The sequence below is a fragment of the Podarcis melisellensis genome (genome assembly GCF_964234715.1).
Source record: "Podarcis melisellensis genome assembly, chromosome: 8".
In the NCBI taxonomy this organism is placed as follows: Eukaryota; Metazoa; Chordata; class Lepidosauria; order Squamata; family Lacertidae; genus Podarcis; species Podarcis melisellensis.
In genome coordinates, this window is record NC_138540.1 from 3,878,295 (window position 1) to 3,896,338 (window position 18,044).

The window sequence follows — 18,044 nt, forward strand, 5'->3', positions numbered from 1 at the left end:
AACTAATCCAGAATGCGGCAGCTAGACTGGTGACTGGGAGCGGCCGCCGAGACCATATAACACCGGTCTTGAAAGACCTACATTGGCTCCCAGTACGTTTCCGAGCACAATTCAAAGTGTTGGTGCTGACCTTTAAAGCCCTAAATGGCCTCGGTCCAGTATATCTGAAGGAGCGTCTCCTCCCCCATCGTTCTGCCCGGACACTGAGGTCCAGCTCCGAGGGCCTTCTGGCGGTTCCCTCCCTGCGAGAGGCCAAGTTGCAGGGAACCAGGCAGAGGGCCTTCTCGGTGGTGGCGCCCGCCCTGTGGAATGCCCTCCCACCGGATGTCAAGGCGATGGACAACTACCTGACATTCAGAAGACATCTGAAGGCAGCCCTGTTCAGGGAAGTTTTTAATATGTGACATTTTAGTGTATTTTTCATTTCTGTTGGAAGCCGCCCAGAGTGGCTGGGGAAACCCAGCCAGATGGGCGGGGTACAAATAATAAATTATTATTATTATTATTATTATTATTAGACTCAACACAGTTTAAAAAAACTGGGTATTTTAATTCAATGACTACCACTTGGTTCAGTCTCGCCTCTTGGGTAGATAGTTCTGGAAAAACCACCCAAACAAACTTTCTCCTGTAAAAGTTGGGCACTCACCTCATCAAACGAACTGTGAGGGCGGATAACCATTTGAGATTCATAAGTTTGAACACGGACAAATTCGGGATCTTCAGGGACACTTGGGTGTTCAACCGCTCTGGCAACCAAACAGGAGAAAGGACAAACATTTCAGGAAAAAACTTCAAAATTCCCCTCAGGTCTATGTGCACAATTCATCACAGTTAAATAAATATTATAATCTGAGTAAAAATATCTATGTCCCACCTTTCCTCAAACTGGGACCCAAGGCAGCTTACACAAGTTAATGTAGATAAAATATGAAAAGCTAAATACATATAAAAGGTAATAATTAAAAATAATTAAACTGAAACAGAATGGAAACAAATACAGTAAATAAATAAACAAATAAACAAATATATTAAAATACTGCAAGTTGAACGTATTCCACAGCTCAAAGATTTTTAGAAGAGTAGTGAGGAAAGTTCATCTAAACCAATCAAAAAGTATTACAATATAAATATATCTCAAACATATAGGTATTATCAGGTGCAACCAGCTGTAGGGCAAGTAGATGATACCTCCAGATGCAATTTTCATGTCTTCATCTCCTTTCATTTCCCAGCATTTCCCCCCATAACCTCTCCAAACCTTGAGGACAGAATTATGCAAAGTAAGTAGCTCTATAGAGAAGTTTAATTTGCAGAATAAATGCAGCTGTATCTTCCACTTGGCCCAGGATCCCTTACCGTGACACAAGCACCATCAAATTGTTCTCCTGGTCCACACTGTACCGTCGCACATACACATAGTCCCGTGAGTACATTGGATACTGAAAGGAAGAAGACACAGCTGTAATCCTGGAGCAGCTGCCATCAACACACCAGTGTCATTATATGGAAGGCAGAGAAAGAAAAACTCACCGGAAAATGAGTTACCCAGTGAATAACCTCTGATCCAGTGTCCTGGTCTCTCTCAATCACCTCCAGTTTGATGACTAGTGAGTCCCACTTCTTTCGATATTCTGTATCCAGCTAGAAGATAAGAATCCGGAAGAGTTCCCTTGAGATGATCCTACAATTTGTTTCTTACTTGTCGAAGTGCCAACTAAGAAATGATGAAATACTGTGACAATTCACTAAGAGGCAAGATGGGTTTTATGCCTCCTGGTTTAATCTGCATTTCACACACCCAGGGGAGGCAATGAAGCGATGTCACTTGAGCTTGCTGCGCCAGGTGGAGAAGCTTGTCCCAAAGGCCCTCACCTTGGCTACGAAAGGTATTAACTCCGAGTCCAGTTTCCCTTTATTTCCAAGGAATGCAAATTGAGATCACTGCATTCTGGTGCCCTTGACGCTCCCCCTAGTAGTCAGACATCTCAAAGAACAGGAGCAGCAGCAAGAACAGGGGCATTCGAAACACAGTATGAGTTGAATCTTCATTGCACCAGCCTTTGCCAAACTGGAGTCCTCTAGAGGTGTTTTGGACTACAATTCCCATCAGCTTCAACCAGCACAAAATGGACAGGAGGTGTAGTCCAAGGGCACCAGGTTAGTGAAGGCTACATTAGAGACATCCTTCACTCAGTGAGGGGCATGGAAGAGAGATGAAAATACTCACTTGCACATTGAAAAACTGCCTAGGTGTCACATCTGTGTATGTCCCAAAGACTGCAAAGGAACGACAAGACATAAATTGTTTTTGTAAATTGTTAATGTTCTATATGATGGTTTTTCTACAGTATACTGCATTTATGTTTTTGTCAAAATGTAAGTCTAATGCAACTAATAAGTTTAACAATAAGTGACTAACAAGTTTACTGCTGGCAGTGATAATACTACTACTATGATTAATGCATGGATTTCAGTTACTCTGTACATGCTATTCTCTTTGCTTCTCATCAAGCGAGTCTCCAAACCCATCCTCCCATGAAGATGACATCTTTTCTTCTTGCTGTTTACAATTCTGATGTGTGTTTGCATAGTGCCCATAAGCCAGTACCACTTTTCCAATTCATGTCCATCTGCAGACTAACTCCACAGCTACCAGCAAACATGTAAACCATGCATCATCTATGGTGTTTCCCCTGAACAATCAGGTGTCCACACCAAACTTCCTCACTCTGCTTGCCTTCTGGTGAGAAAAGCTACCCACAGCCTCCAGCCTGGCTAAGAAATAAACTGCAGGTGTCCCTCCTGCCATTTCCTTCCTTATCCAAACTGCAGCACAAGCAAGGGTCTCCCTGGAACTCTCCAGCAAGCAAGGGGCTCAAGGAATTGGGGGCAAGGACAGAGGGGTACTGCATTTCCTGTGCATTTCTCTCCCCCCCCCCCACACAAATGCAGAGACTTTTGCATTTGTTTCTGCTGGTTAAAAAAAAGGCCGTGAACCCAGCCCAGGTTAAAAATAGCTGTTTTTATCCCCTTTTTCAGTCTGTGTTCTTCTGAAAGCCCCTTAAGCCCAAGTTTGCTGTTTTTTTTTCAAGTGTTCTTGCCACACAAATGGGCTTCCAAGTAGGAAATCCAGGAAGCAGGAACTACCTCGGTACTGATACAGATGAGTCCCTCCAATTGGGCGCCGCCATAGCTTGAAGTGCTTCTTGTCCATCACCATTTCCCAGCTCTGATCCCTGGAAACAGAACCTGCATCCTTTGGCTCCTGTGTCTGGCTCATTCCTTTGTTACTCTGGAACACACTGATTTCTTCCATGCGTTTCATCTCTTCTGCAGACCTTGTGATGAAAGGAGGACAACAATCATCAGTTAGGGCTTGCTCAGTCTGATTCAACCTATCAGGACAGCTTAGATTACCATAATCATCCGATTCTTTGGTTTAGAGCTGGGATGGGGAATGGGATGGCATTTTTATGAGGGCCAATGTTGTGTGGAAGCTGCAAGCAGGATGTAGGCATGAGCAGCACCAAGTCCACAATTGTGTTGTGTAATAACACCCATTTCCAGTATTATCATTTATTTCATTTAAGAATCCCTGACATCCTTGCCCATCTTGGAAAATATTCAACAGAGCTAGCTATGGGGTGGCTTCTAATACCTGTTTAGTTATTTTGCATATTTATTGTAGCACTGGTGTCGAAAAGGGTTGAATTTGGGGGCAATCCCACACGTGGAGATATGTACCAACAGAGGTGCAGCCTCTCCAGCATTTTGGTGAGGTTCCTGGGTGTATCAGCAGCAACTTACATGGTGTTATGTAACATCTATAGGTAAGTTTCAAGGTGAGTTCCCTTCTTTTGGCTGAGATGGATTTAAAGGGAGGTTTAGACCACAGATTAATTCATTGGGTAGAGTTTCTTTTGTAGCCTATGTCATACTCCCATTGTTTTTTGATTGAGATGAGGAGATTTGTGGGATTCTGGAGCAGTCTTTGTACATTGTGGATGCCATCCCCTTGCCATGTCCCTCTATTGTCAGCAGGTTTTCAAAGGTGGTCAAAGGCTTAGTGGCTGCTGTTTTTACTACTGGGTTGTTTAAGAAGCATGCAGTTGGCAGTGTGTTAGCCAGGGCATTTGGGTGCCCCCTAGTTTGTCCTGTATTTCTTGTGTCAGTATGGGTTTATTATTTTTGTAGAAGCCTGTTAGGCAATATAAGCCTTTGGCTCATCAAGTTCTGTTAGGTTTTGGACTGTGTGATGAAATAGTGGATGGTTTTCCTAAGTTTGTTTTGAAGGAATGGATATCCTGTGGTGGGAGCGTTTTCAATTGTGTCTATCCAGTGTTCCAAACTAGCTGGGCACCACCCTTTGTGCCTAGCATCTCCACCTGTCTGGCTGCAGTGAGCTGGTCTGCTGGGCATAGTGGCAGCAAAAGATGTGCGTCTTTTGCTGCCATGCTATCCATGCGAAACACCTGACTCTCCCAGCAGCGCAGCAGCAAAAATACATTTCTTTTTTGCAGCTGTGCAAATCAGGAGTTTTGCTGCCACGCTGCTCTGCAAACCCCCTGATTCACCCGGCATCAAAATAAATAAAATATAATAAAAAATATTTTTGCTGCCAGGGGAATCAGGTGTTTTGCAGGGTAGTGCAGTTGCAAAAGATGTGTCACAAAATCCTAGGTAGAAGGATTACTAAGTATTGGAGGGGTCATACCTTAACAGTAGGACACATGCTTTGCATGCAAAAGATCACCGGTTCAATCCCTGGCACTTCCAGCTAGGGCTGAGAGAGAATCCTGTCTGAAATCATGGAGAGCCACTACTAAGCAGTGTAGAAAACACGGAACTAGAGGGAGCAATGGTCTCGGCTCTGTGGTTGCTCCCATGATCCTATCCTAGATAACTCTTGCCCAAATCTTATTCACTTCAATGGAGTTTGCACAGCTCCATCCTGGGTTGCTGGGCCTCTGCACTAATTTAGTCACACCTAGCTCTTGTACAGTTCTATCCTCAAGGATAAAGGTATTTTTTTATTTAGGTACTTAAAGGCTGCCTTTCAGGGTTGCTCCACTCAAGGCAACTCAAAACACAATCCAGAATACATTAAAGGTAAAGGTAAAGGTACCCCTGCCCGTACGGGCCAGTCTTGCCAGACTCTGGGGTTGTGCGCCCATCTCACTCAAGAGGCCAGGGGCCAGCGCTGTCCGAAGACACTTCCGGGTCACGTTGCCAGCGTGACATCGCTGCTCTGGCGAGCCAGAGCTGCACACGGAAACGCCGTTTACCTTCCCGCTAGAAAGCCGTCCCTATTTATCTACTTGCACCCGAGGGTGCTTTCGAACTGCTAGGTTGGCAGGCGCTGGGACCGAGCAACGGGAGCGCACCCCGCCGCGGGGATTCGAACCGCCGACCTTTCGATCGGCAAGCCCTAGGCGCTGAGGCTTTTACCCACAGCGCCACCCGCGTCCCTTCAAGAATACATTACAAACTGCTAAAAAATGAAAGCATTATACAGTAACACATAATATCAAGAGAAAATACACATAAATGCATGCAGCAAAAATAGCAAACTAAAACAACAGTGGCAGATAACTACCAGTTTAAAGTAAACCATGTAGGGGCCAAATGTAGCTACTTAGAGAGGGAATTCCATAAGCATGGGGCCACTACTGAGAAGGCTGCATCTCTAGCGCCTGGCAATCTAATACTTCTTAGCAGAGGGCCCAGAATTGAAGCTTCATAGAGGTTTTATTACATAATTTGTTTGTTTGTTTGTTTGTTTGTCAGTCATTCATCAGCTGTGTAATTCTCACAGCCCACCAAAAACAAGTTGATGATTGCAGCAAAGGAAGACACTGATACTATGTTATTTTGGAAGCTGCTAGAAAAGATAAGAAGAGTACAGCTGCTTAATCTTGACCTGGTTACTAGAAACAGAAGCCTTAACAAAAGCAAGTGCTATCATCCAGCTGGTTTCAGGTGGCCTCTTGGGACACTGCAACTTGAGCATGATTACACAAAGGATGAAACATTTACACAAGGCTTAAACATGCAGAGAGCTGAAGTCAGCAATACAGTCATACCTCGGGTTAAAGACACTTCGGGTTAAATCTTTTCAGGTTGCATCCCTCGGCGACCCAGAAGTAACAGAACGGGTTACTTCCGGGTTTCGCCACTTGTGCACGCGCAGACGCTCAGAATGACGTCACACTCATGCGCAGACGCGGCAAATCGCGACCCGCGCACACGCAGATGCGGGTTGCGTTCTGCTCATGATGCGAACGGAGCTCCAGAATGGATCCCGTTTGCATCCAGAGGTACCACTGTATGCTAATATCTGAAAAGGTTACCCAGAAGATTCCTTTAGACTGGGTCAAGAACAGGTTTTCCAACACATTGATAAACAAGTTCCTCTCTATAAAAGCTGAGAGCATGTCAAAATATTAAACACTATTTAGGGTGAGTTTGAGTAAAGTTAGCCTCATTTCAGTAGAAAAAGCTCTTACCAGCCACACACCCCCTTACAGGCACATACTTGAAGACTGCAGTCCATCTTGATGGTAGGAGGCAGGGTAGCAAAAAGCCACTCACACCAGCAAACTAATGAAGCTGAAATTTCATTGAAATTTCCCAGAGGCCAACCAAACATGCTTCCAAAAGGCTAAAGCTGAGCACTTTTGCAGAGTCTGCAGTAGGACATGCTAAAACTCTCTCTCTCTCTCTCTCTGTGTGTGTGTGTGTGTGTGTGTGTGTGAGAGAGAGAGAGAGAGAGAGAGAGAGAGAGAGAGAGAGAGATTGCATGCCAAACATGCACCATGAATAGCTAGCTTCCTTCACGCTTTTAATCTCTGAACCAGATTCATGAATGTAATCATTAAGAGGGTGCTGCCATCAAATCTTTGAAGAACACTAGGGGTCACAAAGGGAGAGAGAGTCCACCACACAGATGTCTGACACACAGAGATGTCTGATGCAGGCACTTTGCAGCATCTTGGGATCCAAGAGGAAGAGGGGGGTCTGGAAGGCAAGCCAGCCATTCCCAGGTTTTTACCTCTAGGTTGTTGTTGGCATCCGTCTGCCTCAAGAAACAATGGAAGAGGGCACCATCTGGGGTAAAGTCAAACCGTTGGAGTTACAGTGCCTGTTGTGGCTGCAGAGACCAATACGGGAGAGACATGTTTTGCAAGAGAATTAGAGATAAATTAGAGTGATGGGTCTATTGCTGGTTATTAACTTAATGAATCACTGGTGGACGTAATGATTTCAATGTTTTTATAACAGTTAAGTCACTTACAGAAAACTGTTGTTATGTGGCATATTAAATACTTTTAGAAATCAGCGCGGAGGCAAGTCAAGATAGGGCATGGGAAGCCATATTTCTGGTTGCAAAGATAGTTTAAACTGAAAATAAACTGCACCTCTGCAAGACAAACGGCAAAATCCCCTCAAACTGGGATTTAAGGGGAGGAATTGCCAGCCCTATTTTACTGCCCTTATTGGGAGAATGAAGATGGTTCAAGGATAGTGCAGCTCCAAGGGCCTTCTGGCGGCTCCCTCACTGCAATAAGTGAAAGTACAGGGAACCAGGCAGAGGGCCTTATTGGCAGTGGCGCCCTCCCTGTGGAACACACTCCCTTCAGATGTCAAGGAAATAAAGAACTACACAACTTTTATAAGACACCTGAAGGCAGCCCTGTATCAGGAAGTTTTTAATGTCTGGCATTTTATTATGTTTTTATATGTGCTGGAAGATGCCCAGGCTGGCTGGGGCATAAATAATAAAATTATTATTATTACTACTCCTACCACCATCAACTCATCATCCCCAAGAGATATGCAGACCTATCCTGTTCCCACAATATCATCTGCCACTTAACAGCTGCAAAAAGTTTCCATTGACAGTGCAGTTGGTTTTATAGGCTACTAAACACATCATCCAAGGAGGATTCTCCTAGGTTGTTTTTGCTGCTGTTGAAATACTGTAAACCAGACTCCATTCTTTTTATCCCAGATACTAATCACTCACCCCACTCTTTACCATAATTAGCTAAATGCTTGCAAGCGTACTCATACACACACAGCTACTCATGACAAGAGTTACTGTATTTTTCGCTCTATAACCTGACCATAACACGCACATCGTTTTTAGAGGAGGAAAACAAGGGAAAAAACATTCTGAATGAAACAGTGGATGTATCATTTTTGTGCTTCATGCTGTGGCCACAGACATGTGATCTGATGGTGAATTTGGGGTGACCCAATGCAAAAATCCTGAGAATCCCTGTGGATCCATGCTTTGTAACCACGTTTTTGTACCATTGCAGTCCCAGGCAACAGTGGGTGTGTGATTTTGGGGGGGGCAGGCTGTAGCCATGGACATGCTATGTGCTCTGATGGTGAATTTGGGCTGACCCAATGCAAAGATCCTGAGGATCCATGTGGATCCATGTTTTGTAACCACGTTTTTGCACCATTGCAGCCCCAGGCAACAGTGGGTGCGTGATTTTGGGGGGGCAGGCTGTAGCCATGGACATGCTATGTGATCTGATGGTGAATTTGGGGTGACCCAATGCAAAGATCCTGAGGATCCATGTGGATCCATGCTTTTTAGCCACATTTTAAGTGGGGAGGGAAGGAAAAACACAGAACGGACAAGGAGCACGAGAGGGGTGTGCAGAGAAGCAGCTGGCTAAGAATGCAGGAGAGGGGTATAACGGGAGGAAAGGAAGGCAAAAGTTTTCCCTCAACTACCCACCCAAGCCAGCCAGCTCTCTCTCTCGCGCGCTCTCTCTCTCTCCTGCATGTTTTCAGCAGCACTCTGCTTTCCCCTCTGCTTGCCTGGAGGGGAGGGGCTTTCCCTGCTCTTTGTTCCGTTTGAGCAAACACAGCAAGGAAACAGAGGTGGGTGGGCAGTAAGACCCTGAGGCAGAATGCAGGAAAGCAGCCGCTTCCTCTTTTCAGGTTTCCCTTCTCCGAGACGCGCGATTTGATTTTTGCCTGATTTTTTTTGCCATTTGGCTCCAGGGACCACACATTCGCTCAATAACACGCACAGACATTTCCCCTTCCTTTTTAGGAGAAAAAATCTGTGTGTTATAGAGGGAAAAATACAGTAATAGAACAATTCTGATCCCAAATACCCAATCAGAGGAGTAAAACTCTTTCCTATCTAGTGCTCAAATAAAGAGGTTGACTAGGATGGTTGCAAGGGAGGGGAACACTTGCGAAGTCCAAAGAGGCCCCAACATGGCCCAATGTTTGTGGAACATTATGGAGTCACCTTTTGGGAAATCCTCCCATTCCTCCCCACAATCAAACATCAAGTAAGCCACATTGCTCCTTCAGGACAACATTATTATTAAATGTGTACCCAAGCTCCCCATACATGGCAGCTAGCACACACAATGTACCCCCTAACCCTGCCCTCCAACAACAACAGAACAAAATAAGAGAGCAGCCACTAATAAAAATCTGCAGAAGGCAAACAATCACCCCCTCAAGTCAAAGACCTGCTTGAACAAAAAGCTCAATGTATGCCCCAGCTTGTAGTTTTCTATTGCAGCAGATGGCAAGGAGGGGGCAAATCTGAGAGAGGGCTTTCTCCACGGCAGCACCCTGTCTCTGAATTCCCTCCCCTAGTAGATCAGGCACTTTCCTAATCTGAATATGTTCAGGCAGAATTTGAAGACATTTTTAATTGCCCAGGCTTTTGGAAGGATAGGAACACTCAGGCAATTTGGATTTTAAAACCTGTCATTTTTATTATTATTTTGGAAACGGTCATCAGAAGTTATGTTTGTAGTTTCCCAGGACACCCATTTTATGGAAGAAACAGTTGCCCAGGGTGACGGACTGGGTTTCCCTTGGGAAGGAGTTTCAAACACTTGGTGTAGCCGCTGTAAAGGCCCTATTATACATCCTCACTTCAAATGTTTGCAGTACACAGAGATCTTAGAAGCAAGGCACTTCCATACAGGGGAAGGGAATCCATCAAGTATCTTGATCCTAAGCCATTAGAGGCTTTAAAAGCCATAAAAAGCACTGTGATTTTTTCATGGAAATGCCTGCAATGTCAGTTATATTATTCAAACAATAGAGTCATGTGCCCTCCAAAATGGACCCTGTCCTCAGCATTCAGGACCAACTAAAGTTTCCGAACACTTTTAAAGGGCAGACTCATAGTCAGCCAAATGAGATTTAGTTAGGGTAATATCCTCCTTCACAAATTACAGTCTAGCCTTTGGAGATTAGCCATTTCCAAATACAGAGTCTGTAGTCTATCCTTCACTGCCTGTGGACAGCTGCACAGGGTGTTTCATTTAAAGATGCCCCGTTGAGGTCAGGGGAGATTCTCAACAGGCCTTATATACCCACTACTAAATCTGGAATTGACCCCCCCCCCAAAAAAATGTACAATGCAGGCAATCCAAAAAGCCACACATCTGAGCAGAACACCTCTGGTTTTTTTTTAAAAAAAAATGCATCAGGGGCTAAATAGTATAGTGAAGAAAAAAGTAGTAGATTTTAAAAGGAAAGTTAACTAGTGCTAAATTGCTATGCCAACCTATCTAGAGCCAACCAATCATAGAAACATTTACTGGTGTTCAAAATAGATACATAGTTGTCATGGACTGGTTGGATGCAGAGAAGTGGTGGGAGGCCCAGTTGGGGAACCCCACAGGAGGAAGGCTCAGAGCCAGGGGACTGGTGATGGGATGAGGACAGGTGGCCAAAGGGAGAAGATTGGGGGGAGGATGTGTTAGAAGCTGTGATCAGCTCTCTTCCCCCCTGGTGTCCTAGAAGACGCAGAGAAATGAAGAGGGTGGAGCATAGAGAAACAAGACAAAGGAGCCTTAGTTTGCTGGGGAAGGAACCTTAGACCAGTGTTTCCCAACCGGTGTTCCGCGGCACACTAGTGTGCCGCGATACGTTGCCTGGTGTGCCGCGGGGAAAATTCGAAAGATTATTTTTTTTTGTAAAAGTCAAATTAGGTCCTAATCTATCCCTCGAGCGCCTCTTGTCCGTTATTGTGACGCATGAAGCGTGTTCCCGCCCACTCCCCACCCTCCCTTGCTTCTCTCTCTCTCTGTGGCGTTCTCCGCCGCTTCCTGCTGGGCATGCGCAGCTCGCCTTGCGCTTCCATTCCGGCCCCTCCTTCCCCCAACTACCCCGCCGCTCCGTTCCTTTCTCTTTCTCGCGTGTCAGAGAGCGGCGGCGCGAGCGCGGCAGTTCCCTCAGGGCTGACGGAGGGCTCGAGAAGGAGGAGGCAGGACGTGGAGGCGGAGAAAGCGGCGGCGGCCACCCCCCACCTCCGGCTCGAGGCCCGCGTAGAAAGCTGAGGGGGAGAGATAGATAGAGGTGGGCGGCGGCGGCAGCGGCGATGACCACGACCAACCGCCACAGTAGTTGTAGCGGTGGCGACGGCGAGCAGGGACTCCCGCTCTCTCTCCGTCGTGTGTCTCTCTCTGTCTCTCTCTCTCTCCCGGGCCCGTCCGTTGAGTCTCCCACGCGCCTCGGCTACAAGATGAGCAACGAGATCCCGCCGGGTCTGACTGAGCTGCTGCAGGGCTACACGGTGGAGGTGCTGCGGCACCGGCCGCCAGACCTGCTGGCCTTCGCCGCCGAGTACTTCGCCAAGCCGCGCTCTCCTTCCTGCCTCGCTTTGCTGCCTCCTCCCCCCCACCCCCAAAGCTTGGAGGTTCCCCGGCGCCGACCCGCAGGTTTGACCCCCTTCTCACACCTGTTCGCGCTCCTTGCACGGAATGGGGCGGATGGGGAGGAACGGGGCTCGCCGCTGCCTCCGCTCGCCCTCCCCCCCTCCGCCGGCGGTCCCGCGATTCTTGGCTTTTTGGCGGTTGGCACAGAAGGAAGGCAAGGGGGAGGGGAAAAAATTGAATCTTACACTTTCCTGCGTCCCTCCCGGCGTGACGCTGTGCGCTGACGTCACGGGGCTGTAATGGTGGTGTGCCTCGAGATTTTTTTCATGAAACAAGTGTGCCTTTGCCCAAAAAAGGTTGGGAAACACTGCCTTAGACAGCGGTGGAAAGGCAGGGATCTTTAGTCTTCACAACTGCCACAATTTGGGAAAGACCTACTGGGGAAAAGCCTGTACTGTTTTGGTTTCTTTGAATAGAGTTAACTTAACTGAAGCCGGGCGTTTTATTGCTGAACTATGCCGGACTCCGGCTCCTGACAGAAGTTTAGAAAACACAATTTCAGCTATTTGAGACTATGTAGGATGATGAAACCTCTGCGCCTTGACTGTAAGCCATAAGCCATCACACCTATTACTACCCATCTATCACTTCTCTACCTATTATCACTTTGCTTGAGTATTTAAATATTCCTAGCCAAGGATGACTTATAATTTTTTTGAATACCAATTAACAGGAATGCCAACTTCAAACTGCAGCAAGATTACACACAGCCCTATTATTCAAAGGACACTATAAAAGAATCACTGGCCAGTCCTCCAAGCCAGGAGCTGGTCAGTCTTGCCCCACTGTTGTCCAGTAGACCCGGAAGAACTATTGTGCCACTAAAGGGACAAGGCTCCTCCTCCCCAACTCAGTCACAAGTTTCATTTGACAGAGAAAAAGATAAAGTTTGTATAGTCATCCATAGAGCAACAACCATTTATTTGGGAGGGAACCACGACGTAAATATTCCACCTCATCTGGCACTGCCTCCAAAAATACAGATCAAAGAAACTGAAATACTAATTTTAGAGCAAAACATGAAAACAGAAATAAAAGGAATATGCCATGTTATCCACAAAATTAAAGAGCATACAATGTTTTCTGCCTATAATGGCCCTTAGAAGGAAAATTAAGACCCACCTTTTCAGCTCCTCTTCTTTGATCCTCTCCTCTTCCCACAAGAACACACCTGTGACGGCTGCCATCAGCTTGCAGGCACTGGTATAACGCCCTAGGAACTTGCGCCACAAGGAGCTGAAGAGGCTTTTGCGTGTTCTCTCAGAGTAGATGTTACTGTACAGCTGTCCAATCTGCTGAGCACGCAGGACCCTATGGCCGGTCACATAGCTGCACTGGTTGGCCAGCAGCGAGAGTAGTTTTTTCTGCCTTGGACATTGCTCTGTTCCTTTCCGTAGCCAGGTGAGCAGCCACTGGTACCTGTCTTTCAAGGACTTCTCATTTTGCCAAACAAGTTGTAGTTTCCCTTTGTAGCCGATGAAGCGGGCAGTATTCATGCAGTAGGAATAAATGCTGGAGGGAGGCCTCCAATGAAGTGGGTGGAACATTCCTGCCAAGCCTCACGGACTTGGGAAGAGAGATCAGAACAGAAAATTAGTCACAAAAGATGCCAACAGAAGTCTTTCACACCTACGTGCTGAGAATATGCCCTACTAACTTTGCAGCTCTGCCGTTCCCAGGCTTTAGTCTCACGCTAGGCTTCCAAAAGCCACCAAAGGATCAAAGAAGCAAGTGTAGCCACATTGGAAAGCACCACTACCTCCCACCAACAATCCATCAAAACCTTGACAGAAGACTTATTTACCTCACTAACATCAAATAGATGAAGAGCAACTATGGAATTTCAGTTACCTGAATGACAGTAATGCAATTTTTAAAAGCTCTCACCATAACAGACCCTTGCTTTGTTCAGTGTGAGTATGCATGATTTTGCATAGCAAAAAGTTTCTAAAAATTATTTTGCCCTGCTGTGTTTTATAGATGAAATCACAAGCCACTTCATCCAATTAACATATAGCACAACCAAGAGGATTAGTGTGCTGTTATTCCCAAAGCACAATTGCCGTTACTATTTTAGTTAAGTCATTCTATTTATTTTAAAACAGAATTTACTCAGTTGCTTGAAATTAGACTAAGCAAGCTCATTTAGGCCAAAAGAGAAGGTGGCCAGGAAATTTATAATACACCAGCAGATAGGTCAGCTTATGCATTGTTTAATCTGTGGTTTCTAACTTTCCCTTCTGTTCAAGCACAGTTTTTCTTCAAGTGGATACCAGGCAGATCCACAAGAAAATATACAAATTAATGATTAGCTTCTGTCAGCCAGCACAGTAATAGTCAACAGGAAGAATACAGAAAAGGTGGAGGGGGGGATTAGTCTGAAAAGTGTCATTTTGAAAGCTTGCTTCCAAGATTTGAGCAAGTAGTTTATCTAAAAAAATGTGTCTCCCTAAAAGCAGTAGAATCATTGATATGGCTTGCGGGGAAGAAATAGAATAAACACCACCAAACTACACAAATCAAATGAAAGGGGCAAATTGTTCACTGCATTCCTTTGCCAGAAATTCTGTTTATCAAACTGGAGAAACACCCTCCCACAATTTTCCAGTGACTTGACCTCCTCTCCAATCAGAGAAGGAGCCAAAAATAAACAGGCTCTCTCCCAGCTCCACCTTGCTTTCACAATACAGCAAAACCTGGCAGGTAATCTGTATTAGCAGCATTAGCTTTCAGTCTTTCAAACAGCCTAAGCTTAACAATCACCCAGCAATGACCCTGGTGCAGGACCATTAATAGTCACGTCTGTACTCTAAGCATGAAAGAGGAAGAAGTGTTTGACGGGCATCTTTTTGCACACAAGGTATTCTGCAGCAGCTGCAATGGAACACCCTCACCCAGGATTGCTTCAGGGTTTGCACAAGAATATTTAGGTAACAGATAAATGAGCAGCAATTGCTTTTCTCTTTCAGCTGCTGTAGCTGATCCCAAGCACAAACCTGTTAGCCCCTTAATGGCCAAGAAGTTTGTGGACAGGAGCAGGAAGCTCTGGGTGCAATCTTAAAACTGACATTCCTATCAGCCTTCGCAATTCTGTGCTGACAAGCAGCCATTGATTCTGTGACAGGACCACAGTAAGCCACTTACAGCCCTAACCTACATTGTGAGTTGAATGGAGATTAGTCCCAAATAAGTGCAGCCTAATTCTTTCAGGTGTCACAGAAAATTTGGGATTTAATACAGCTGCTTTGAAGATTAGACATTAGCATGCCTTAAGGTTACAGAAGCCCTCCAACTCATCTAGTCAGATGCAAAGACCCTTCCTCCTGTAAGTCTTTTGAGGCCTTTTGTGTGTCCTGGACAGAGGGTAGTAAGCAACTAAATTCTACTCAGTGGAAACCCACTGAAAGTAATGGAATAATGAAATTAATGGAATAATGAAATTAAAGGGGTCTACTAAGTATGACTGTTGGATACAGCCTAGATCATCCTGCCTGCAAACCACTAATAATCTTTATTTGGGCTACTTTGTTTGCTGATAAAGTTCTGAGTAAACAAAAACACCAAAAAATTGCTTTCCTCCAAATTCTTTACATGGAAATATTTAAATTTGCAAATTATTTATAAAGGCTTTGAGTGGCACATGAGATGGTTACAACAAAGAACGGAAGCGAAGAGCAATATTCCTTAGGTCATAAAGCAAGTAAATAGCAAAGCTTCCTTCAGGAATCTAGGTCCAAATCTCTAGATCAGCCTTCTTAGTGGCATAGGAACTGCACCCAATTCACCACAGGAGAAAAAGAAATGCTACAGATTGTCTACCTGACTTTCTAAACTTGATCTGCACCAGTTCCTAATTTGTCACAGGGCCAAATTCAAGGTGTAACTATGGGTATATAAAGCCCTTAACAGAACAGTAATAGATTCTCCAGAAATCTTTAATGATTTAGTTAAACATGCTATCACTGTGTAATTTTCCATTTAATTAAACGCATCAATTTTAGATTTTTATTCTTTTCAATATTTTCCTAGATTATTATAAGATCCAACCTTATTTCAGACATGGTGATACATTGGGATATCGATGTTTAGCTGGCATTATACTGTGATATCGAAAACTAGAAATTATCCAGCCCTAAACACAGTACAGTGGTACCTCAGGTTACATACGCTTCAGGTTACAGACTCCGCTAACCCAGAAATAGTACCTCAGGTTAAGAACTTTGCTTCAGGATGAGAACAGAAATCGTGCTCCAGCGGCGCAGCAGCAGCGGGAGGCCCCATTAGCTAAAGTGGTGCTTCAGGTTAAGAATAGTTTCAGGTTAAGAACGGACCTCCAGAACGAATTAAGTACTTAAGCTGAGGTACCACAGTATAAAAACACACAACATAGTAACAAGATCACGTGGCCCGCCAAGCAGCTCTACTCCGGCCCCCAGCGAGGCACCCCCCTGTCGCGCCCGCGACCTGCGCTCTGGCCTAGGCGTGTGCTGGCATTCCACTGAGAGGCGTGCAGAAGGAGGCAAGAGGGCCCCGCACGCAGAAGCGCCCCTTCTGGGCTAGAGGGGAGAAAGGAAGGGCCAGGCTGGGCAGGGAAGGAAAGAGGCCCAGGCCGCTTAACGGGGGGAGACGTGAGGGACTTCGCTTGCCGGTTCTTCCTAAGGAGCCTCTTCCCGCCAAACTAGGGCCTCCCCGAGAATTCGGCGGCACCGACTCCCGAGCCCTCCCGCCCGCCCGGAGGCTGCAGCCCTCGCCGCTTCCACTCGCTGTTTTGCGGCAGAACCGGCGGCGGGCGACCTTCAGCCCCGACTCACCTGGCGACGTCCGGCCCCTCTCGCGGTTGCCAGGGGCGACCCGCGCCCAGCGGCCTAGCGGACTGAGAGGCGACGCGCTCCGGGTGGCTCCAGCCTGCCGCCCTCCGCTTCCCTCACAGCCAAGAAGCCTCCGCACCAGCGACGCTCCGCGCGCTGCGTCCCGCCCCCTGCCCTCTAGGCCCCGCCCGCCGGTCCTTCGACAGCGCCCCGCCATTGGCCGCTCCCTCACCGTCCTCGCCGTCCGGTTGGAGAAGAGGGGCATCCGTCTTCTTTCCGCAGCCAGCAAGTTCGGCTGCCCCAGCTTCTTCGTTTGATCTTGCTGTCAGCCGCCGCCAGCCCTCCTCTCTGCCTTGTGACCCGCTCAAGGGCGCCTTGGAGACAGCAGGTCCCCACTCGGGGCTGCCCCTCGCGATGCCTGCGTGCGTTGCTGGAGGACTGGCTGTGTTTTTTGTAAGGTCAGGCCACCGCCGCCCACTCAAATGTGGACGCCTTTTCCCCCCACACCCAGCTTCAAAAACAAAGCGTCTTATCGCACTTAAGAACGGCGTAACTGCGCCGGGTATGAAAATCAGCAAGCGCTACCACCACCCTTTGCTAAATCTTCATGTACTGAGGAAAACATTTCACCCTTCTGCATTTATTTATTTATTTTTGCGTACAAGCGACCGAAAAGGCAGTGCAGGATAATGGTTGAGGCGGGACACCAGCGTCCCAATCCCCAGCCAGCCTTGAGGCCCTCCTAACTCAAAGGGTTGGTGTAAGAACACGGCAGTCCCTTGTACACGTCATCCTGAGCTCAATTATGAGTTAGGCAATCATGAGTTACTCAAGTTCAATTAATTAATGTTACTACGCTGCTCCTTCTGCTCCCTCTCCACCAGGTTCGGAGGCTAATATTTCAAAAACTTGGAACTCCTGCTGGGACCCGGAGCTTAGAAGCCACACGCTTCCATTACAACAAGGAGAACCTGCGACCCTCCAGACATTGCTGGGCTCCAACTCCCAGCAGCAGCCAGGCAGGCAAATAAACTGGTGATGGGAGTTGTAGTAGTGCAGCATTCATCCCTGCACTGAAATGGCAGTAGAGGAAACGTTAAAAGATGTATTCTCCCTTGTAGGCAGCAATCAAAATCAGTTTCAGTAAAACTTTTAATCCTAGATTTTCAATAATTCTCATAGGCTTTGAACACATGTTTGAATCATTTTGCACTGCTATATTGCCATAATGGGGAATACGCTACATGGATCCAGAATTTTAAAGATAACAAATCTAACAAGAAGTTTTTATTAAATGTGAAGTTATCATATCACAGGGAAAACTTCCCTCCCATCAGGATCTTCAAAACAACAATATTTGTAAAGGTAAGATAAAAGAACCCAGGACAGTTAAGACCAGTCAAATTTGACTAGGGTGCGGCACTCATCTCCGTTTTCAAGCTGAGGGAGCTGGCATTTGTCCACAGACAGCTTTTCCTGGTTCTGTGGCCAACATGACTAAGCCACTTCTGGTGCA

At 46.3% G+C, this 18,044-nt stretch overlaps 1 protein-coding gene across 1 annotated transcript in view; it reads right to left on the reverse strand.

Moving 5' to 3' along the window:
* Positions 1 to 16,693, reverse strand: part of STARD7 (StAR related lipid transfer domain containing 7) — a 28,775-nt gene extending 12,082 nt beyond the window's left edge. The window contains exons 1-7 of the mRNA XM_081921340.1: positions 16,532 to 16,693; positions 12,843 to 13,286; positions 3,151 to 3,341; positions 2,231 to 2,280; positions 1,534 to 1,644; positions 1,360 to 1,442; positions 650 to 749 (exon numbers count right to left, since the gene is read on the reverse strand). Of these exons, the coding sequence (XP_081777466.1) occupies positions 650 to 749; positions 1,360 to 1,442; positions 1,534 to 1,644; positions 2,231 to 2,280; positions 3,151 to 3,341; positions 12,843 to 13,267 (960 nt within the window). The 5' untranslated portion in view covers positions 13,268 to 13,286; positions 16,532 to 16,693. The remainder of the gene's footprint in view (positions 1 to 649; positions 750 to 1,359; positions 1,443 to 1,533; positions 1,645 to 2,230; positions 2,281 to 3,150; positions 3,342 to 12,842; positions 13,287 to 16,531) is intronic.
* Positions 16,694 to 18,044: the final 1,351 nt, after the last annotated feature.